Below are 23,540 nucleotides of genomic sequence, written 5' to 3' on the forward strand. Positions count from 1 at the left end.
ATATGGATTGGGGGTTTGCTCTTGACTAATGGAGAACAAAATGGGGAAATAATTGACCTGGGATACTCAGCCAATCTCGATTAATCAGAAGGATTTAACAGAATCTATAATGCTTCTGAGATTGCATATGCTTAAATTAGATTAGGCATTCAATATTAAAATTAGGTATTTTTTGGATAAGGTGTCGGAAGTGTGTCGTTTCTCTGCGACTGCGTAGTTAACCACCCACAACATAAAATCAATTGAACATGTCAACGTCTAGCTTATGGGTAAAATGGATATATTCAACGAGTGAGTCATACAGGACATCTAGGATACAACTTATCGAGACATCGGTATTTTTAGATTCTCCTAAGTTTGTGGGTAAGATATATATGAGTTGGTTTCTAGTTTGAAGAGCCTCTTTACACGGCTGAAGTCGATGAAGAACATCTCATGCAGACCTCCTGCGTCTCTTTATTTCATAGTCAATTTCATGTACAGGGGTCCAAACGCTTCGAAGCAGTACTAGGGATTTAACCTTTAACTCCTCGTCTATCTATCTGAGAATTGGACAGTCTCTTTAAATATATATCAACCCCACGCCATTAGGGGATTGGAACTATGAAAAGGCTTAAAAGTTAGTACAATGTTAGCGTTAGTAAATATTAACAGTATGCATTGGAGCAGCGGATCTATGTAAGTATGAGGCCTTGGTAATTGCTGTCCTTTCACTTGCATCCTCAATATATAAACAAAATTGAGAGCATAAGTTCATGTTCAATGTTCTTATCATGGTTAGTTATTTGTTCTTCCTGTTTCCAGTCAGTTGAGGGTACACTTCTTGCACCAGGAATATACACCATTTCTGCCCACTGCGCAAAACCAAACCTAGGGTTAATTCATATCAGCTACTATCATGCAACATAATCGCATAAAATTTCTTTTAGAAATTCTGTTTATTGCCAAGGCTCCTATATACCACAATTTATAGGCCAGCATTGGTACATTATAATATTATGCTAAAATCTACTCATGATGACTGACAGACAATTCAGCCTATCACGGTTGAACGTGGAGATAGGTATCGTGGCCAAAGAGTAAGCACGAAAGTACCCACAATACGGCTTCTTGTGCATTTTTGGAATGATCGGTGTGCAGGTCGTCGCGTGTAAATATGTTCAAAAATAAAGTACGTTATCAAATAAACAATGTTCGTGCAACAGTCAGCTGTTAGTTATTGAAGAGGGGAGCCCGTAAGGGAAACCCGACCATTCCCTGTCTGCGAACCAGGTCCTGGCCACGAGGGGTAGTAGGAGATGTAAGAGAGGAGAACATGTAGAGGTGGCAGAAGAAGAGAAGTGTGTCTGAATTGCTATCTTGCGAACAGGGAAGTCTTATATGTCACATAGTCCTGATACACTGCTACTTCACGTGGCTTCATACAGTCAGCAATTCCCCCACTACATTATGTAAAAAGCATTTACTTACCCTTACCCATTCCACGTATGTAAAATAATAATTAAAGGGAATTTATTATTATAATTCTTTTTAGTAGCTTCCTGGAATATGAGCTCGCAACTGATGTCAAATCCTGCTGGCATGACGTCAAGATTTGATTTTTGTTGAATTGATAACTACGTACATCACGATACCTGGGCAATACCGACGGGATATCGTGATGTACTATTTGGCAATCCAAATTTCAGAGTTGGATGATCAATAAACCGGGAGGGAGGTGATTGCAATAAAACTCTATTTAAATGCGACCGATTGAGTCTGGTTTCAAAATAATCTAGACTTCCCATCAGCAGATTTAGGTTCCTTGTAGTTGAACTCGGATCCGTCTCCTTCGAAAATTTATGATGTAGTAGACTTTCTGTTGTACACCAGAGAAGTTATCATGATGTAAAACACTGTATTCGGGTATGTTCAGAAATGTTCTCGCAGTCGTTGGTGTTCACCTGTTGTGTGATAAAATGTACAATAAGTTATCCGATGGTAATATTACACCGCAAATTGCTTCAATGACATCAGTTGGATGTGAATCTCATTTATGTTGGATTATCTGTCCATTGGAAATTAGGTTAATGTAACTCGCGCCACCCCGCGCGAAAGTGTTCCTAAAATCGCTGACTCTGTTAATGGCTGGGCTGTGGTAAATATAAGACAACGTACCTCTTTGCTCTTCCACTTCAGTTCATTTGATTCAGTTGTTCATTGTCTATTTTTTGCGATAGCTTCATCTGTATAAGATCGTTGAGACATCCTTGAAAAAATGGGTGGGATCAGCTCCAATGACGCCATCGAAGAGCAACGCAAAAGGATATTGCTGATCACCTATCCTCGCACTGCATCCAATCTTCTAGTGAAGATGCTTTCCTTAGAGTCACAGACAGCAGTGGTCTCGAACCAAAAAGGTGGTTACTTCTTCTGGGACCCTTTTATGACGGGGCGGGCTACTGGATCAACATATAAACCAGTTGAGGATTGGAATGTGGAGGAAACTGATCGAATTCGGCGAGCATTTCAGCAAAGCCTGAACAATCTTGAAGGCAAATCCGAAATTGCCAAATCCGAGGGGAAAATTATGTTTGCAAAGGAACATGCCCAATGGTTTGCCAACCCGGCCGAAGTCAACAAATATCTATCAGGCCACGATGGCCAAGCAAAACTGCCGTTCGGTATCGAAATTCCAGACCGGTTCGGTCCTATGGGAGCATTCTCTTCGAACAATTTGACTGTCCTACCAGATGAGTATCTGCAGACATGGACACCGACATTTCTTATACGACATCCTGCGCTAGCGTTCCCGTCATTTTACCGATCCATGCTCGATCTGGAAAAGGAAGGATTTGCAAGTCCTCACGAGATTCAGCCTATGCTGAAACTTAACTCGACAATGAAGTGGACTCGATTGCTCTATGACTGGTATTGCCAGCATAGTTCAAGCTCGTCTACAAACCACAGCGACAATATACAATGTCCCCTCCTCCTAGATGCACAAGATGTGATCAATCAACCGGAGGTGGTGATAAAATACTGTGAGCTGATAGGGATGGATCCAACAAAGTTGAAATTTGAATGGAGTCGTGAAGTCCCAGAAAAGAATTCTCATCTGCCAGATCGAGCTGCTCAGAAAACTCCAGAAGAAGTCATGATGGATACATTGAACCATTCATCGACTTTGCTAAAAGGAAAGACCCCAGTCGTTATTGATATAGCTTCAGAGGCGGAGAAATGGAGAAAGGAGTTTGGCAAAGATATAGGGAACCAGATGGAAGATTGGGTGCAGAATGCTATGCCAGATTACCATTATCTTAGAGCCAGGAGACTACATTTGTGAAAAGAGAATAATATGAATGTAGTTATCTGTTTGAAGTACTAATTAGAGAACCGCTAGTAAATTGCCTCTAGGTGCTGATTTCTTCTCACAAGGTTCCTTTGTACTGTAAGTACTCATGATAGAGATTCGAGCGTGGTTTTCTTTGTTTACCTGTCTCTCACTTTGGGATAAATCCAGGAGTCGCGCGGGGAAGAGATAGGACTTAGCACATGCACTGCAATTATGAGGAGCGCTGCTCTTCGAGGGTACACTGGAGTCGGTAAGAGTTGCCTTCTTAGGAGCACATCAGCACATTAGGAGGAAGAAAGCCTGATATGTTTGGAGGATAAAGATTTAAATTCCACTGAGAGCAAGATAACAGAAGCGTTTGTCTCACAAATCACTTGTTATTTTAAGATATTGCCTAGGGCGATTGAAGGGGAGTTCGGCGGAACATAGCTATCATACGGCATGGGAAAATGAAACAAAAGTATGAGGTGGAGGGTTGTTCAGGTGCCCCAACATTCATACAATCATCATGCGTTAGGGTAGATGTAATACCAGTCTTAGCGTTCATGTGGGACTAATCGAAGCTAAGTTTTCGCCATACATATCTAGAAGTCACAATGTGCTTCTTGTTCGATCCAACCTTGACATAATTCGGTACCCAACTTTGCTGCGTTTGGACTCTCTGAAGGAAGATCCCACTTTTTTGGAGGTGTAATGTAAATATTCAGTCAATGCTGATGTCTTCCGGATTTTCACGGATTGCAGATGATCATCTGCCGAAGGTTTGGACCGAATAAACCCCATGTCGGTTCAACTAACCGTCATCGTATGATCATACCCGCACGATACTTTTATGAAGCTTTCTAACTTTTGATACGAGCTAGTGTGCTCATGATGTTGTAATTGATTGAAGATCCGTCTTCTTCCGCAAGGCGTTTAGTGTCTCTTTCTATGATCATCCTAAGGAGATGCAAATGCAGATGAAACTGGTTCAACCTTAATTTCGAAACCATGTGAATACCTGCGATTCATATGCATTACATAGTCATTTTATATCGAATATTGCAGCTATCGTAGATCGGTCTTACAGGTAGCATACGCTATTATTTGTTAACTTACTCACCTAGCGCTATACACGTTGTAGCACGGGACTGCTTTGAAAGATGAAACTCGACCTTGGGCTTTGGAATAGGGTTTAAAACCATTAGGCGGTAATGATTATGCTCAAGGCGTAAGGATCAACATAGATATGGAAGTCTTAATATTGCTCCGCGGTGGGACGGCTTAAATAAAGTCTTCCATCTATAGACCACTCAGATTGAACTTCCTCATTTTCGAATCCCAACCTCAGTAAATATTGGGATCGACTAAGGTTCATCATGCCTTCTAATTTCTTACAAAAGATTTCGCTCACTGAGCTGTGGTTATTGGCAGCCCTGGTGCAGGCTACACTAAGTGTTAACTCTAACTTTCAATATGGAGTCGACAAGGTTCGCGGTGTCAACCTCGGAGGATGGCTTGTATTGGAGCCCTGGATTACTCCCTCTCTCTTTGATTCAGCTGGCGATGGTGCCGTTGATGAGTGGACTCTTTGCGCTACCCTCGGCTCCGAACAGTGCCGCACAGTCTTGGAGCAGCACTGGAGCACTTTCATCACCGCTCACGAGTTCAACCAGATAGCCGGAGCTGGAATGAATCATGTTAGAGTCCCTGTGGGCTACTGGGCTCTGCAGCACCGGAATGGTGACCCATATATCAATGGCCAGCTGAAGTACCTCGATAAAGCCATTGTATGGGCTCGCTCAGCAGGCCTGAAGGTCATCGTGGACTTGCATGGCGCCCCTGGCTCCCAGAATGGGTTTGACAATAGCGGAAAGCGTGGCGTCATTCAATGGGAGCAGGGTAACACCATTAATGGCACGAAGTCTGCTTTTGAAACTATTATTCATCGTTACTCTGCCGACAGTGACGTTGTGACTGCAATTGAAGCCTTAAATGAGCCTAATATCCCTGTCGGGGTGAACAGGGATGACTTGAAGCAGTACTACTATGACTCATGGGGCTTGGCGCGAAAGGCAAGCCAGGATGCTAGCGTTGTCCTTCACGATGGATTTTTGCCAACCGAGTCGTGGAACGGTTTTATGAGCGATGTCGCGGGTGGCAGGAATGTTATAATGGATACCCACCGATATGAGGTGTTTGACAGCGGCCTTCTTGCCATGGATATCGACTCCCACATCAGGTCTACCTGCAACTTTGTCAACCAGCACGTCATGACTTCTGATAAGTTGACCATCGTCGGTGAATGGACTGGCGCTATGACCGACTGCGCCAAGTACCTCAACGGCAAGGGGCTTGGTGCTCGTTACGACGGTACCTTCCAGAACAGCCAGGCGCTCGGTAGCTGCACAGACAAATCTGAGGGCAGCGTGGATAGCCTTTCTGAGGGTGATCGTAGCAAAGCTCGCCGCTTCATTGAGGGTCAGTTGAATGCATATGAGAATGGCGCCGGGTGGCTCTACTGGACTTGGAAGACTGAAGGTGCGCCCGAGTGGGACATGCAGCAACAGCTCGCCGCTGGGGTCTTCCCCAACCCGGTGACAAGCCGTGCTTTCCCTAGCCAGTGCTAAGCACTGTGATGTCATTCGCTGTTCGGCTTTCCTCGCTCTTATAAGCTAGCACCTTCATCTATTCCCATGAGAGGCTTCCTGAAGCCACTACATATGAAATCTTAAGCAAGGGAAGTGGAATATTGAGGGGAGTCAACGAGAGCAGCGATGTACCATCGCCGTGGAAGTGTGACAGACTTTTTGACTAGGTGCCTACAATTGGATTCGTTGCCTTTGACGGGAACTGGGCTGTGTGGTTTCAAGATACCGGATGGGCAGGTGGGAGTTGGTTTCCCTGAATGGAGTTAAGAATCAACAAATAGATCTATTTAAACGATCAAAAGGCTTGGAAGTATATGGAAAATGACTCTAGTTGTAGCACAGCCTCGTTCGATTTGGATTGGTTATCATGGCATGTATAAGTTCGGAAGCAAAATTCTCTCGGACCTCGTCTCAAATCACAAAATCGTTGGTTTTGTGTTCATTGAAACCGCAAAAAAACAAATAGTATATCTGCACTTGTGCTTGACAATAGAACCCTTGAGTGGAAGTGTGCGGCCTGGAAGCGTGCAACTGCCTCTTATCTCAAAGCAAGACCTGTGTCAGGTGTGGTGTTGCGCGACCTTCGACGTCCTGACTGCTAGTTGTGTTAGTTACGCCGTACCAATTACGACGGACACCAGCCGGTCGGGGCGCTGAAGCAACGGGCCACCAAAGCGTTTCTAAAGGCAGAGCTCCAAGCGTTCGAACGCTATCATGAATGGTCCCAGCACGTCGCATACCACATCATTTTCGGGTGTCTGCCCCTCGATATCCGCGTGCATGTTGTGACACTGAAGACGTCTTGTGACCAATTAAATGAACCCGAAGAGCGTTACTGGCACATGAACTCGTCGCCCAGCTCAAATAAACCACAACTGCGCGGGAAATTTTGCCGATCGCGCTCGATTGTCGATGGATGACCTGGGACATATCGTCACTGTGCTAACCCATATTGGATCGGGACACGTCCTCATTGTGAATGCCATTCAGAATGTCACAATTCAAATGAACTTGACCACAACTGCCTGGCCAATACTGACAGACCGTCCGAAACAAGAAACCACCAGTACTTTTACAGAAAACTCTGGTACCAACCTTTTATACGGTCTGGACGATCATCTAGAATTTTGGCTAATTGAAGAGGCGAGGCCATGTTTCGGCCGGCAATATGCTGGGGAAAAAACAACCAAAATTACGCCCGAAATGGGACCGTGCTGTCAAAACAAAACGGATTGTTTCCGGCTTTCCAAGAACACTTACTATCCATTCAATGCAATCACGCTAGCACGGCAGGGCCCGCCGAGTTCCAAGTGACAGAGGATCAATGTCATGAGGGCGATGGTGACGATTCTTTCTCCCCGCAGCGCACCTAGGCATCATAGCTGGAACAAAGTAATCTTCATTTGCCACGATGGACCCTGAAAATTTTCAGAAGCGTGTTTGGTCTTTGCTTCACCTTCTGCAACATAGGTTTAACTGCTCGCCTTAACGAGTCAGAAAGAGCGAGGGCATATATCACCACTTGTGCGCCGGATTCACTTGACACATACTGCACCATCGATAAAATTCTTGGGCTAGTTGGAACCAATTTTGAGGCTATAACTTCGCCAAAACCAAAGTGTTACAAGAACTGCAACTTTGGGAAGCCCGGACTGGCTTCTCTTGGGACGTATCAACTGGAGCCGTCAAAACACAGGTCGAGATCCTCAATCGCGACCAACATGCCATTGTCATCTCTGCTGGTATTTGTGTCGGTACTACCCTCGGGAGTGGACGAGAAAGGCGTATTCGGCGGGGTGCGTAAATCTGTGGTGGAAAGGGACTCCGCGGACAATGCCTCAATCTTTGGTGTGCTAGTGCGGGTGTGTGGTGGCTCTGGTCTATGCATCTCTTCAGTCTGCACGATGCCGATGTGGTCACTCTGATACCGATCGTTGACTTCTCCGGACATGATTCCTTCCTGAAATAAACGTATTGTTGCTTTGGAAAAGTCTTTTAATTTTGCGCAAATTCAAAGCCCGATCCGTTGATTCCAGCAGTAAAGGCTGTGCGGCCCCGTCAATATCTTGCATATATCAAAACCCGGCTCCTAAGAGACCATCGGCTTCTATTTTTTCCTTCCGTGGGTAGCAGATAGGTGAAACTTTCTAATGCAGACCTAGCGATGCCTTCTCCTGTGGACTCTTTGGGTGCTGGCAAGAGCGCAGAGATATCAATATTGAGCTGGTTGTCATGGGAAACAGGAATGAGAAGTTTATGATCGATTTCATACTTACTCTTATGGCCAACATAGCCAGCACTAGACCAGAAAGCCTGAATAGGTGTGATTGGTCCCTTAAAAACTCTATAATTTCTTCCTTTCCTTATTGTAATAGAGACTTTATCTTTGACGAAATAGATGATCAATATAGGCCAAGCGTTACCCGACGTTACCAGTAACAGTATTTTACGGGGTACTGCTAAGACTCCAAGACAGTTTCATTTAGTAAAGAACTAAGAACAGGTCTATATTTGACTTAAACCAAATTTCCGGCCTTGGTTCAGCTTTCCTCTCGGAGAGCTTATAGAGTATTCCTCAGCCAGCTCTCGTTTGAACTGAAGAACTGACGTCAGTGCTCTCTTTAAGCTCCTTTTTAGCTATTCACGGCTTATACTCCCCACATTTTACAAGGCTATCCCGCTAAACCATTGGCAAGTCGTAACGATAAAGTTTATTTGTCACTCCTTACCGCAAGCGCAATATTAAACAGTCAAAACAGAATCAATTAAGTTTTCACTTGCTTTACATCATATTTTATATGTTCTAGGCCCATCATAGCTAGTCCGTCTTATGTTGGCAATATTCAAAAGAATGCAATTATACTGAAATTGGATATTTCTCGTATTGTTAGACATGCAGAATACATGTGATAAAAATCTAGACTAATAATCTCACTTGTTGGTTAGCATTGGGGATTTGGAGTGAATCCGCAATATGTCGGTACTAAGAGCAGGTATACGTTGATTATTCTATTGATATATGATATCTCGACTACGCCATATAGATATTTAGATTTACTATCCTAGCATAGATAAGTAGAAAATCTAAAAAATATTACGATAGGTCGGACGAGACTTAGGTTCTAAGGTACTGCCAAGCTATCTTAAAGTTAGGACGTAATAAGCGACCTATATTTATCAGAACTCTGAATCAACAACCTTGGTACAAAAAGTTAGCATCGGGATAAGGTTTCGGATGATCGGCCATATGTCACATAGCGAACTCTATATCTTCAAGGTCGCGGCTGTGAGCTTGTCGAAACCAAAGTGGAGTTAGCACAGGCCCGTGATAATATAGACTACGGAGTCAGGTTTTAAATTGTTCCACACTTCCAAGCCCCAATTTATCAACAATAAGGTTTAAGAAATACGAAGTCAATGTGCGGGTGTATAGGCAATTAATGCGTTAAACGATGTGGACGTACTTTTAGACGATTTAGATTTGACTAGGTAATGTTATAAAATTTGGGCTTCTAGCTCCTCTGACCATTTTCGACACCGAAATTTATTAACTAGGGATATTTCTTGTGCCCGTTATTTGCACATCAAGTAGAAATAGAATGAGTAGAAATAGAATGATCGCATTGGCCAGACAAGTACGCTAGTAATATGTCAATGCTATTCTGTGGAGGTGGCAAACGGAGTCTAGGATTTGGACGACCATACATAGCGGCCATGAACGCTTCTTTTTCTCTCAGATCGGGGTAGCGAATCTGACTGGGGGCTCTATGTATTTTGCTCTAAAACACGCAGTACCGTGTAAAGTAGACCCTTGGGTCCGGAACTTACACCAGAAGTATGCTAGCCTAGGTTACCCTAACTCAAGTATCGAACTACTGTAAGATGAAGTGCTATGGACTATATTATAGCTCTTTGTCGTTATGATTGTTTGTATTTGAGTGAAAAGAAGTCGAAACATTGCATGCTGATCAAGACCAATAGTGCTAAGAGTATTTCCAATATCATCGTCATTTGTCCAATTTTACGTATTTCGTGTGAAACCAAGCCCTCATAATACCCTCCTTGATGTGGGGCTCGGGTCTTTTAGTATCCGTGTCCATCCGAGGACCACATTTTAGCCCTTCACTTCGATCTCCCTTGAAAAGGCTTGGCATACCTACAGGTTCTCAATAAGTAAACTATAAGTAACGGGGGAACTTAGCTTTAATCAAGTACCAAATGTAACAAATATCGTCAGTGGGACTGAGCACTAGATCCCGTGAATCACGTATCAAGTGCGAAGCTCAAGAAATTTGGAATCAATACGCGCCTCATGTCGAATTTTCCTTCGTTGATTGCGTTTGGCCCCCTCAGCACATGGCCCTCGGTCGGGGAGCTCGGGGAGCTGAGAGATTCCTTGCTGGAATATGAGCACCTCCTTCATATTAAAGAAGCTATCAGTGAGTTGCCTGAGCTCTGGAAGACGCTGCTCGCGAACGATGAGGCTTTAGAACCGCTCGACGGCCTCGCTGCTGCGGAGTGTCTGGCGACGTGGGTTTCGACCGGGGAGGCCATCAGCAGCAATGCCACCTGGAACAACATTTTCAGCCTTCCATTAACGATAGCTTCCCATTTATGCGATTATCTGAAATATATCAGGGAGACCGGCTCCTCACACTCTATACTTCTCGACCACATTGCCAATGCTGCTGGTGTTCATGGATTCTGTGCTGGGCTTCTCAGTGCTCTCGCTATCGCTACCTCCATTGACGAAGAAAGTGTTGGGGTACACGGGGCTTTGTCTGTGCGGGTAGCGTTTTCCATAGGCGCTTATGTGGATCTTGACAGTTTAATGCACGGATCGACGGGCTGCCTGGCAGTCAGGTGGAAGTCTCCGAATAGTATTGTCGATCTTCAAAATGTTCTAAAAATATATGACCCGGTAAGCAAAGTCGTTAGTGTCCATTAGCAGTGTGGAACAACCATCATTACTCTCCGTTGTGGGATGCCGCTACCGTTTTGGTGTATTATATTAAAAGTTCTCTCGTTATTATCAATTGTACAGCCGGTGGACTGATGACCTTCGATGAATCCATTGGCGTGATGCGTCTCGGCTTTGGTCTTTTGGATGGCCTTTGATACCCGCACGAATTTCCTCACTGAGCCATATTCAAAGCTGACAACATTTCCTATACAGGCATACGTATCGGTCATCAGGAGTGCAAATGAAGCAACCATCACAGTTCCTTCATCTAGCATCCCCGACGTGTCTAGGCATCTCCAAAACGAGGGAATCTACGTGCTCGATACGGGTCTCACTGGACGATATCATACACATGATCACCAAGGCGTTCCGGAGAGGGTCATTCAGAGCTGCACGCAGCATGCGAGAGTTGACTTTGGGAAACAGCTTGATGTCCGGTCGGACAGTGATGGCCAGATACTTTCCCAACACGTCGGATTAATGGCCGCGTCTCGCGAAATACTTCTGGAGTGCTCAAACTGGCATTTGGCCCTCTCAGAGTCTGCGTCGCGGCTGTCTGACATGAGCGGAGTGCCATTTGTGCTGGCAATTGGAACAGATACTGCTCTGTCGTCTATTCCAAGAAATGCCAAGATCGCCGGAGTATCAAGCATACGTAAGGCCAGAGCAGCCTCCGAACGAGCAGATGACTTGCGAGATTATCCCGCACACTCAATTGCAGTCACTGGCATGTCTTGCAAGCTCCCAGGGGCCGACTCGCCCGATGAATTCTGGCAGCTTCTATTGAAGGGGAAATCGATGGTGGAGCATGTTCCGCTAGAGAGATGGCCTGAGACGATTTCAAACCGTGGAAAGAGAACAAAGGAGGGGTTCTGGGGAAATTTTATGCGAGATGTTGACTTTTTTGACCACCAATTTTTTAACAAGTCATCGCGAGAGGCGGCGTCTATGGATCCACAGCAGCGTCTGCTGTTGCAGGGCGCTTATGAAGCCATGGAGTCCGCGGGCTACTTTTTCCATTCGCCTACCAGTCGGAGTCAGGCCATAGGCTGCTATCTTGGTTTATGCGCCGTTGAATATGACGCCAATGTCGGCTCCCACTCCCCCAACGCTTTCTCCACCCTCGGTACCCTGCGTGCCTTCCTAAGCGGCAAGATATCACACTTCTTTGGTTGGACAGGGCCATCTCTCACGTTTGACACGGCATGTTCGTCATCAGCAGTAGCTATCCATACGGCATGTCGGGCACTGCAGGCCGACGAATGCACGCAAGCACTCGCCGGCGGGGCGTCCTTGTTCACCAGCCCATACCTCTATGAGAACCTCTCTGCTTCCCATTTTCTCAGCCCCACTGGAGCTAGCAAACCGTTCGACGCAATGGCCGATGGATATTGCCGCGGTGAAGGCTTTGGCTTGGTCGTCCTAAAGAAGCTGTCCGCTGCAGTGGCCGATGGAGATAATATCCTCGCCGTCATCGGAGGCTCGGCCGTGAACCAGAATGACAGCTGTGTCCCAATAACTGTGCCCGATGCCTCTTCACAAGAGACGTTGTACAGAAAGGCCGCACAGCAGGCGGGAATTCCACCTCATCAAGTGTCCTTTGTGGAAAGCCATGGCACTGGGACGCCAGTGGGAGACCCGATCGAGATGGAGAGCATCCGCCATGCTTTTGGAGGGCCGCACAGACGAAGTGACTTGGTAGTGTCGTCAGTCAAGGGAAATATTGGACATCTGGAGGGAGCATCTGGTGTAGCTGGCCTGATTAAGGCCATTCTACAACTTGAACATCGTACTGCCGTTAAGCAAGCCTCCTTCCAATCCCTCAACCCCAAAATCCCTCCGCTCGGTCCTGATCACATTACTGTACCGACGTCGAACCTTCGCCTACCGGATGGCTTACTTACCGCCTGCGTGAACAATTATGGGGCAGCCGGGAGCAATTGTACCCTGATTATTGCGCAGCCACCCCGCATTCCAGAGCGTGCTATGGAGCTTGCATCGCTCTCCAAGTATCCCATATTGATTGCCGCAAACTCCAAAGCGAGCGTGGAGAAATACTGCAGAGCCCTGAGAGAAAGCCTGCAGCATAAGTCTGATAAGGGATCCCTGATTAGCAGCATCGCCTTCCATTTAGCTAGACGACACAACCGTAGTCTGCCATATATCTACACGACAGCAGTATCCAATACAGAAACACTGGAGGCACAGTTAACACGGCAGCTGTCGGGGTCTCTATCATCGATAGAGCAACGTCCATCTCGCCCGAGCATGATTCTCGTCTGCGGGGGCCAAGTCCGCAGGTACGTTGGTCTGAGCCAACAGCTTTGGGAACAATTCGCTCTGCTTCGCGTGCATCTCGACGTTTGTGATGAGATTCTGCACTCCATGGGTTATCCGGGGATTTATCCAGCCATCTTTCAGTCTGAGCCGATTGCAGACATCGTGATTCTGCATTCGACGCTCTTTTCCCTGCAATATGCATCTGCAAAAGCATGGATAGACTGCGGTCTCGCCATTGACGCTGTTATTGGCCACAGCCTTGGGCAACTTACCGCGCTTAGCGTGTCCGGCATACTATCACTAGAAGATGGCCTTAAGTTTGTTGCTGGCCGCGCCTCACTAATCAAAGCCCATTGGGGGCCGGAGACCGGCTCCATGATTTTGGTCGAAGCGGACCTGGAGACGCTTTCCAGCATGCGACATTCCCTCGAGGTAGCTTGCTACAACGGGCCCTCCTCACATGTTCTGGTCGGAGACAAAGCAGCGATCAATGAGTTTGAAGACATCGTCTCACGGAAGCAGTTAAGATCCAAGATATTGCAGGTGTCTAACGGCTTTCATTCTAAATTCACGGAACCTCTTATCACGCCACTTCGGAAACTCGCATCAACTCTTCGCTTCCACAAGCCCACAATATCCATTGAGACATGTTCCGATGGGTCGAGCTGGCTGGACCCAACCGCAAGCTGCCTTGCAGAACATACCCGGAAACCCGTTTTCTTCGGACAGGCTGTTCAGCGACTCGCCAGTACCCGGGGCAAATGTACATGGTTAGAGGCAGGCTCTGAATCTGGCGCCACCAATATGGCGCGCCGCGCTTTGGGCTCTTCTAAAACCAAGGAGCATACCTTCCTGCCCATGAGCCTCAACAAACCATCGGCTCTTGATGCGATTGTCGATACCACTATCCAACTGTGGAAGATAGGCCACACCCCGCAATTTTGGGCATTTCATCGCGTGCAGAGAGATGAATACCACCCCATGCGCGTTCCGTCATATCAGTGGGAAAATAATAAGCACTGGCTTGAGCTGCTGCCACCATCATCACCACCCGCAGCAGGTCACTCTCTAGCCCCACCTGTTCCTGGGCCTGAGACGCCACGCCTTGTGAGACATATCGAGCAGCGCAACGAAAATGAAATCTTCACGATCGATCCGCTATGCGATGAGTACCAACGCTTCGTCTCTGGTCATGTCATTGCAGGAAGCCCTCTGTGCCCCGCGACTGTTTACATGGAAATCGTTGCGAGGGCATGCAAGATGCTTGTCTCATGGGATCCGGCACCCTTAATTGAATTTTCTAAATTGCAGATTGACTCTCCACTTGGAATGGCGGCCGATCGGGATATTACCATGATACTTCGTGCGCGACGTAAAGGGAGCTGGGAGTTCAATGTCATGAGCTGTACGAGAGATACTGAACGATCCACAACGGTGTCTCATACGTCGGGCATTATCGAGTTGCAAACGGATGCCGAAGCAGTCGAGCGAGAATTCTCGCGATACGAAAGACTCATTGGCATAGAGACAGTGGAGAAACTGTACGAAGATGTCGGGAGCGAGTCTGTGCGAGGTTCTATGCTTTATCAGATATTTTCGCGTGTTGTCCAGTACAGCGGCCCGTATCGGGGGCTTAAAAGCGTTGCGGCCAAGATGGGCCACATTGCCGGGACGGTCGCTTCGTTGCCCGAATTCATCAGTGATACCGTTCTTGCTCAACCTGCGACCGTCGATAGCTGGATGCAGGTTGCTGGAATTCACGCCAATGGCATTAGACCGTGTCCTGAAGATGAAGTTTACGTGTTCACCAAGCTTGAACGTATGCAGTTTGGCCCCGAGTTCACTAAACCATCATCAACATCTTCGCCTTCATGGATGATTTTTTCGAACCTGGTACCTAGCGGACCCAAAGAGCTTTCGAACGACATTTTTGTTTTCGATGCAAATTCAAAGCGCCTCGTGGTGCTAATTTTGGGAGCTCAGTTCAATAATGTCCGCTTGAGCACGTTGCAGAAAGTTCTATCTAGATTAAACGGGGGAACACGGGATGTCTACCAAACACCAAATCACAGCCCACAAGCAAAGGTCAATACTGCATTCTCCACTGCCGGGGTCTCTCAGACTCCCATTCTCGCCGCATCAGAGCCCAATGTCTCCAGATCTGGTCCTCATGTTGGCCGTGACTATGTTTTCAACAACGTGTGTGCCTGTCTGGAAAGGGTGGCTGAAATTCCACGTCTTGATATAAAGGGCAACACATCTATGGACCACCTTGGCATTGACTCTCTTATGATGATGGAAGTAATTAGCGAACTTTCCAGCCACTTCGCTATTGAGCTACCTATCGAAGACATGGAACATTTGACCGGTCTCGATTCCCTTGTGAGCTATCTGCTGAACAAAGGATGTGGTGCACAGAGAATATCAGACCCATCCTCGGACACAGCAACGACGGCCATGTTGCAGCCCAGCAGGTCATTCATCAATGCTCCAGATACTACATCTAACAGTGGGTTTTCATCACCCTCAGATCGTCATGATTCCCAGCAGATTGAGCAACTTGCAAGCGTAGTGCAGGAGATCCTAGACATGCCATCGGCACCGAGCGCAGACACCAATCTTGCAGATATAGGCTTGGATTCTTTGCAGGCCATTGAGCTAGGTAACGAAATTGAGAAACTGTTCTCCGTCTCCATCGACCTGCACAAGCTTGACAAGATAGCCACATTCCAAGATCTCGCGCGCCTGGCCGGGTTAGGCCAAACTCGTCTTCAGATATCTGCAGGTAGCTCTGAGATGGCAAACGATTATCCAGATAGCAGACGACGCCATGAAGATCCACCACAACATTCCGGTGTCGTTGACGTGCGTGAGAGTTTTGACCAGGTTCGCTGCGACTTTGACGAACTTGCAAAACAGGAAGGCTTCGCCAATTTTTGGCACGATGTGTATCCAGATCAAAATCGTCTTGTTCTCGCCTACACCGCGAATGCTTTTAGAAAGCTTGGCGCTGATCTGGCGTGCATTTCAGTTGGGCAAGCAGTGCCCGAGATGTCAATACTCGAGAAGCACAAGCCCCTACTTGAGCGCATGCATAAAATCCTGGCTGATGGTGGATACATCGACCAGCAGAAAAATCTGGTCTACATACGCACGTCCAAGCCTTTTGTGCTAGGTATTCCGCAGGCACTACTGAAGGGGATTCTTTCTGACTTCCCTCTCCATGCTTCAGAGCATCGGCTGCTGGATGTCACCGGATCCCAGCTCGCGGAATGCCTCACGGGAAAGGTAGACCCTCTGGCACTACTGTTTGCCAACAAAAAAAATCGAAGAATAGTAGCAGACGTCTACGATCTAGCTCCCATGTGCCGAGCAACCACACGGCTCGTGGCAAAGTTTATGGCGAACGCATTTCCAGCAAGCAACAAGGGCGAAGTCTTCCATTTTCTCGAAGTTGGAGGTGGTACCGGTAAGCTATTCCGTATCTCCCGTATCCACACCTGGTGGCCGTAGCTAGGTTTGATTTCCACGGACATTGATTAAATTGCCATGTCTAGGGGGAACAACTAGGTTTCTCGTCGACCATCTAACTCGCTGTGGAGTAAATTTTACCTACACCTTCACCGATATCTCGTCAGCCCTTGTGGACTCTGTTAAAAAGGGCCTGGCAGGATACGACTGCATGCGCTACGCAACACTCGATGTCGAAATGGACCCTCCCCCAGGGTTCATAAACAGGTATCACGCTATTATCTCAACTAACTGCATCCACGCAACGCGCAACGCGACGGTGTCGTTGGCAAATCTGCGCAAAATGTTGCTTGTCGATGGGGTGATGGCTTTGGTCGAGTTTACGAACGGTTTGTACTGGTTTGATTTGGTCTACGGCCTCCTTGATGGATGGTGGCTCTTTGATGACGGCCGTCGCCATGCACTCGCTGATACTTCCTTCTGGAACCGTAGCCTGGTTGCTGCCGGCTACAAACATGTCAAGTGGACTGGCGGCGACACGGCCGAGTCTCGCATGTTAAGGCTAATATGTGGCTTCAATTCAGCTGTCAAAAGCGAGAAGGATAGTCATCTGTCAAAGAGGGCCGGTGTAGCTCTAGAAACGGTCACTTGGAAACATGTCGATGGTCTCGAGCTATGTGCCGACATATACTACCCTTCGTCAGAGGCGGAAGACACGGTCCGCAGCAAGCGGCCAGTAGGTCGGTGGAACTAAGTCAAAGATTTGAACTCCAGGACAGCTAATGATTGATTCATCTGACTAGCTTTGCTGTTTCACGGCGGCGGACATGTTTTGCTCACACGAAAAGATGTACATATAAAGCACATCAAAACGCTACTCGACCGGGGCTTCCTCCCCATTAGCATCGACTACCGACTTTGCCCGGAAATAAATCTTTCCCAGGGCCCAATGACGGACGCGTGCGATGCCCTTGTGTGGGCAAGATCTCAATTGCCTCATCTGGACCGTGCACGTTCCGACGTACAACTAGACGCCGACCGAGTGGCTGCTATTGGATGGTCTTCCGGTGGTCAGCTGGCCATGACTTTGGCATATACAGCGCCTGCGAGGGGATTACAAGCCCCAGATGCCGTATTGGCATTTTATTGTCCATCAAACTTCGAAGCCGACTGTATCGTCATACGCCCCTGCCCTTTCTATTACTATGAATCTTTTCTATACGGCCAAGCTAACTGCAACAAATAGGTTGGAAGAGTCCTATTTATCCAAAATCCGTTCAGGAGCCGCCAGATACAGAATACAACCTCCTAGAAGGTGTCTATGATAGCCCGGTGAGTTGTTTCGAAGTGAATTAGGAAATTACTGAACACCAGCTGACATGTTCGTGCAGACTGCAGGATATAAGCCTAGTCCTGGAAGTGGTGTGCGGATGACTCTCACAGATCCGCGGTGGCGCATCGTAATTCACTACAACTGGAAAGCCCAAATAGTGCCTGTACTTGTTCGTGGCCTGCCGAGTAAGGCCCAAGCTGCCACCAACAGCATGGGTGCGAAGAACTCGGACTACTGGGAGGCGCTCTCAATGCCCCCACTCGAGGAAATTCGGGCCGTCAGCCCGTATGCGCAAATCGTGCGTGGCCGATACCGCACGCCAACCTTCCTCGTGCACGGGGATTGCGATGACCTGATTCCCTGGCAGCAAAGCCGCGATACTGTCCAGGCCCTTATTTCACAGGGCGTTGAGGCTGGGTTCGCAGCCCCACACGAGGCAGGACATGCGTTTGATCTCTGGCCTGACGAAGATCCTCGGGAAACTGGATGGCCTGCTGTCAAGGATGCATATGACTTTGTATGCCGTCATGTATTCTAGTGAGTACAGTAATTTAGATGCCCCAGGGCCGGATTCTGTTTGGATTATGATGTCAGCGTTTCAATAACGTGTCCTTAGCCCTCAAATTCAAATTTAATTCGTTTAGTGAAAGACGTACGCGTTTTATCTGAACTGGTCAAGCTTTGACCTCAACTGATATTTACTTTGTCTCTTTTTACCCATACCCGTTCAGATGTTCTTACCCAGTCTACTTTTTCGGGTCACCTCTCAAAATATATCTATCATTTTCACAGTATATAGCACCACGATTTTAGGCCTGCTTAATAATACCACTTTCGAAAATTCGCTTGATATTTTGTATAATACCCCTTAGCCTTCCGCACTGCCGTCAAACGTCTTCCTATGCTCAATATCAGCGTATCTATCTTTGCTTGATATAATGCCTTCTAAGCTTCCACTAGGCATTTTTAAAATAAAGCTAGTCTATCTCCCTTCTTCCTTAGCTAATAAGCTCTAAAAACATTGTAAAGCTTCAATTTCAACTAACGCTAGACCGGTTCAATTAGGTTTAAATCAGGTGAGTGCGCGGGCCAATCCTGGATGTAAACTCCGTGCTTTTAAACCATTCTTACGTCGCCACCGCTAGATCAATCTTTGCGTTATTTTACTAAAATACTAAAAGGTGGTTAGATTAGCATTAGACCTTTTTCGAATCCCGAAAGCGAGTCTTCGTCCCGTTCTATAATAATTAATTCTATCCGACCACTTAGCTAGATTCTAGCCTAAACCATTTACGAAATATCTTTAACGTGTACTTCGCATTCATAAGATCGCGGTGAAGACCCTTCGAGTCCGTACGGAAGCACTATTGTGGTCTAAAGTTCGAGGTTCGCTACATTGAACACTCGTCCGAGAAGCTCCACGATTAGAAGCTTTCACGCTGCTATTTTCGCGTAAATCTAAGCTGTTTCCTTACAAGAGAGTGCTTAATTAGTATCTTCCTTTTCGAACGCCGTTTTCCGAGTCCGAATTACTTCAAAATCCGCTCTATGGTAGACCGAGACGGATAACTAGGTGTCGCAGCACTAAGCTATTTAGCTTGAGAGTCTAGCTTCGAAGGACGGCCGGTCTTTTTCATGATTCTCGAGGGTGCTATCTTCGTGATAGCGCTTAAGCGTATTGTAGATTGTCTTACGAGAACAGCCGAAATCATTAGCTAATTTCACTTACGAAATACCACCCTCATAAGCAGATACAATAGCTGACCTTCGTATAGCAGCAAGCTGCGCCGTTTTGCTATTTTTTGCATCAATTTTCATTGCTCTCGGAGCAACAGGTGAAGTGTAGGAAGAAAAATAAAAAGGTGGGTTGGTTGCCTGGTCAAATTGTAGTGGGGCAGTGAGTAAGAACATACGACTAGCATCTGTATTATAATAACGGACTATGTATTGAAGATTATATTATAGTTTATCAAATCCAAATCTATCTAGCTACTTAGTACGCAAGAGACATACTCCTATGTATACAGGAAGTAGTAGTAGTAGTAGTAGATTCATTTACTCTGACCCCTCGCGAGTTGATTATAAACCACTATCCACTAGACTGGGTACGGATTCGTATGTTGGTCTAGTTGGTAAGCCAACTTCGCGAACGATATGCAGGCTACAGCGACTATATATATCCATATACGTACATGTAAAGTGTCCCACTTCCTAAAAACGAACTTAGAGCCTCGTTAAGGCCTGCCGCGGCCTAATTGCCATTTGTATTGTTAGGCTGCCCCTATGGCGCGCGGCTTCGAACCCACTGTGATGCCTTAGCGAAGTCCAGCACGGCCTCGACCGTCCTAGCCCGCGATACGCTGTCTGGTTCACGTTTCCCACCTTCTCTTCATCGATATATATAAGCATTTTTATGTAAAAAGTTGGTGTGATACATTTTGAATTATTGGGTATTGGGTCCAAAACCTGATACACAACTTGGAGAAGTCTATTGAAACCCCCCCCAACCCAAAGTGTCGCCGTGGGTTCGTCCAATCCATATGGCCGTGGACGCAGTTCTTTCGCACCATAGTTAAGCAGAAACCCCTAATACAAATCACCATGATATGGGATATCCTCCGGTGGGATAGAGCAAAACCCTATGAGCCATCAGGCTCAAGGCTCCTACCCTCGCGGGATGATAGGGTGGACAATATGGTGGGATTTTTCTAAAACTAAACTAGACGATGACTAGGGACCTTACGAACCCCTGAATCTAATTCTAGACCCGTATCCGTCTAATTAAGCCTTAGACTGATCAAATTGTTTTCCAAAATGTTCATGTTGTGGGTGGTTGACTGCGGTCGCAAAACCTAACCTGGGCCCTCACTAAAACAGTGCCATTTTGAATCGCGAATTGCTTAACCACGTAAACTTGACGTTTGGGAATGTAACTTCTGAAAATCTAAACCTCATCCGACGCCAACTACTAATTCGAGTGGTCCGTGTGAAAATTAAATCGAGTGGCCGTGGTCCTACCTCTTTTCTTCCATACTTAACTGCCAGACCCTAATCCGAGTCACCGACACTCTCCCCTCCCCCTTGGGATAGGGTAGGTTGAATTGCAGTTCGTACGAAATTGGTTTTATTCAATTTTATAAAATACTTATTTTCTGAAATTTACATGTGGCGCACTGGCGGCTGGAGACTGCCGTAGCGCGGGGGTGTGATGGCTCCGGTTTCTACGCCCCTTCACTTTGCATAATGCCGATACGATCATTCTGATAGCGATCGTTGAATTCTATAGCCATGGCCTCTTCCTAGTACATACTTGTTGTTACTTTGATGTAAGGCCGGCTCGAATAGGCAGTGCCGGAAGTTAGTAGACCTTTTTTTTTTTTTTTTTTTTTATCATCCACCGTACGGAACTCTAGCTTAAACCTTGGACGCGCTCCCGGTGAGCTCATCCACCAGCTTTAAAATAGAGTTTGCCAGCAACCGTGTACAGCAACGGAAGGGTAATAAAGAGGTTTCTAAATGTTAACCTTAATTCTATACTGTAACATTCCATGACATCTATTTAGTTAACAGTAATACGGTGCACCTCGACACCTATCCCAGTCCGTGGTATAAAGGCAGATTGAGACGCCGTAGTTCGCTGGTCGGGTTTAATATCCGGTATCCATTTTCTAGTGCAAATTTCCAGTTTTCTCTCCTAAGTCTAATCCATGGATTTGGTTTATCAATGATCTTGACCATAATTATGGGTCACAATATATTATATTCAGCAGTGTTTGAATTGTTGTCAGTGGATAGGTGCAGACTATTCGTTGATGGGCGGCTCTGGATTGCTTTCCAGTCATTGGGCATCGGCTAAGGCTGGAAAAAAGACCTCACAATAGACACTTGGAGCATCAGGAGTGAATTCAACATGATTGGTCCATTTCTCATAAGCAGCCAAGCACAAGGAAGTGCAGCTTGTTGTCTAGATCGGAAGCGCCGGAGAGATAATGATCATTTTATAGCGTATAAATTACTATTCAAAGTAATGTATATAAAAAGAATTAGAACGTTTACTACTACCAGGTTAAATTATATCCTGTATTTTTTATGTCCTTTATACGTTCCTACGAATTCCTTTTAATGCTGGTAAATAGCATAACAAAAAATACAGAGTCAAACCTGCACGAACAATGCAAGTCACGGGGTTCTAAATGTCTGCATGGTTTACAGTCCCATGGACTGTCAACGGATCCACCCCACTCTTGGCAAGTCCCATGGGACTACATGGGACTCATGGGAGTTGAAGAGGTCTAGTCATATATAAATCTTATGATTTGAATTTACATACTTAATAAGTAAGGTCGTCACTCTGAGTTCCACCCGTGGTCTTGCTCAGTCAGGGTATAGATGGAATCTCCTAGCATTAAGTGCAATAGGGATTCTCCAGTTTGGAAACGAGTGGTGCTGTCGTTGTGTTTTTTTTTTAATATTTCAGCTTGGCCAGGCAAATGTGTCGTTTTGACTGAGTTATTCCTATCCTGAAAGACAGGAGGCAATATTACACCATATGATTCGATGACACGAAAACCGTGTTGTCACATTGCGACGATAGATAGGTGACCTTGGCCATAACAAACTGCACCAAAACGGTACAGCCTTGGCATTACGTTGGCGCCAAGGCTGTACATTGCCAAGCCTCCACAGATAAAGTGTGGCGTACGCCAGAAATTTGGTCTTGGCGGCCGAGGGATGCCAAAGGAACCTCATGATTGGTAAAACCACGTACGGTTGCCTGTAGGCAATCTAGATGGCTAAAAAAAGGTCGCATAGTTTACGACTAACCAAGGGTCCGGGCATGAGACGCTTCAGTCTCGTAGCCTAAACTGCATAATAAATCGTATGGTCATGTGGCGTGGTCTATAAATCCTATGATGACAAAGTGATGAATGTGCATTCAATTTCTATACTAATACATTGTGGTTAAGTTTGAATCTGCGGTCTCTTGATAATAGAAATTGTGATGGCTTCTGAACTCTAGACCAAGTCTTTCCCTAACGCAATATCAGAGTACAAAGACACAGATCAAAGACATGAAACACGATTGCGCCGCGCGCAAAGCGTCCCGGTGATTGAATATACCTCTTTCGTGGTAGTCAACAGCCTGAAACCCAAAGGAAATCGTTTCTCGTGTATTGTAACTTGGTATAACAGGCCGGAAGACAGACCCTACTGACGCATAAAATCTTAGTTAATCGTGGTATTATGTGTGGCAAAACTATTGGTAGCTTTCTGTTACATTACTTTTCTCAGTGACAGCCTACTCTCTTGGATATGATGAACTCAAATTAGGATAATCGTTCGGGTCTAGAATTATCTTTTCCAATATACCGTAGACGAATCAAAATCAAAATCAAACCATGTTGTATCAAGAGACTATATTTTGAGTACGTATCAAATACGGAAAGACGTATGTCTAGACTTTGTAGACTTTATCGTAGGATCATCATGATGTGATATCCTGATCCGTGTCAGGTGGATTGGGGTGTA

The 23,540-nt window shown here is 46.2% G+C and overlaps 4 protein-coding genes across 4 annotated transcripts; 3 read left to right on the forward strand and 1 right to left on the reverse strand.

Moving 5' to 3' along the window:
- Positions 1–2,257: 2,257 nt before the first annotated feature.
- On the forward strand, positions 2,258–3,325 carry N7446_011165 (uncharacterized protein; the record flags this gene model as incomplete). The annotated part of the gene is made up of 1 exon (XM_058519907.1): positions 2,258–3,325. The coding sequence occupies one exon, from the start codon at positions 2,258–2,260 to the stop codon at positions 3,323–3,325; it is 1,068 nt and encodes a 355-aa protein (XP_058367431.1).
- A 1,367-nt stretch (positions 3,326–4,692) lies between these two features.
- Positions 4,693–5,943, forward strand: N7446_011166 (glycoside hydrolase family 5 protein; the record flags this gene model as incomplete). Its single annotated transcript, XM_058519908.1, has 1 exon — positions 4,693–5,943. One exon carries the CDS (start codon positions 4,693–4,695, stop codon positions 5,941–5,943), a length of 1,251 nt encoding a protein of 416 aa, XP_058367432.1.
- Positions 5,944–7,636: 1,693 nt separating this feature from the next.
- N7446_011167 (uncharacterized protein) lies at positions 7,637–7,915 on the reverse strand (the record flags this gene model as incomplete). The annotated part of the gene is made up of 1 exon (XM_058519909.1): positions 7,637–7,915. The coding sequence occupies one exon, from the start codon at positions 7,913–7,915 to the stop codon at positions 7,637–7,639; it is 279 nt and encodes a 92-aa protein (XP_058367433.1).
- Positions 7,916–10,276: 2,361 nt separating this feature from the next.
- On the forward strand, positions 10,277–18,599 carry N7446_011168 (non-reducing polyketide synthase spyA; the record flags this gene model as incomplete). Its single annotated transcript, XM_058519910.1, has 7 exons — positions 10,277–10,885; positions 11,141–16,676; positions 16,765–17,418; positions 17,482–17,850; positions 17,925–18,010; positions 18,070–18,528; positions 18,567–18,599. 7 exons carry the CDS (start codon positions 10,277–10,279, stop codon positions 18,597–18,599), a joined length of 7,746 nt encoding a protein of 2,581 aa, XP_058367434.1.
- Between the last annotated feature and the right edge of the window lie 4,941 nt (positions 18,600–23,540).

Source organism: Penicillium canescens (assembly GCF_028828765.1).
Source record: "Penicillium canescens strain IBT 15451 chromosome Unknown utg000008l_segment0_segment0, whole genome shotgun sequence".
Taxonomy (NCBI): Eukaryota; Fungi; Ascomycota; class Eurotiomycetes; order Eurotiales; family Aspergillaceae; genus Penicillium; species Penicillium canescens.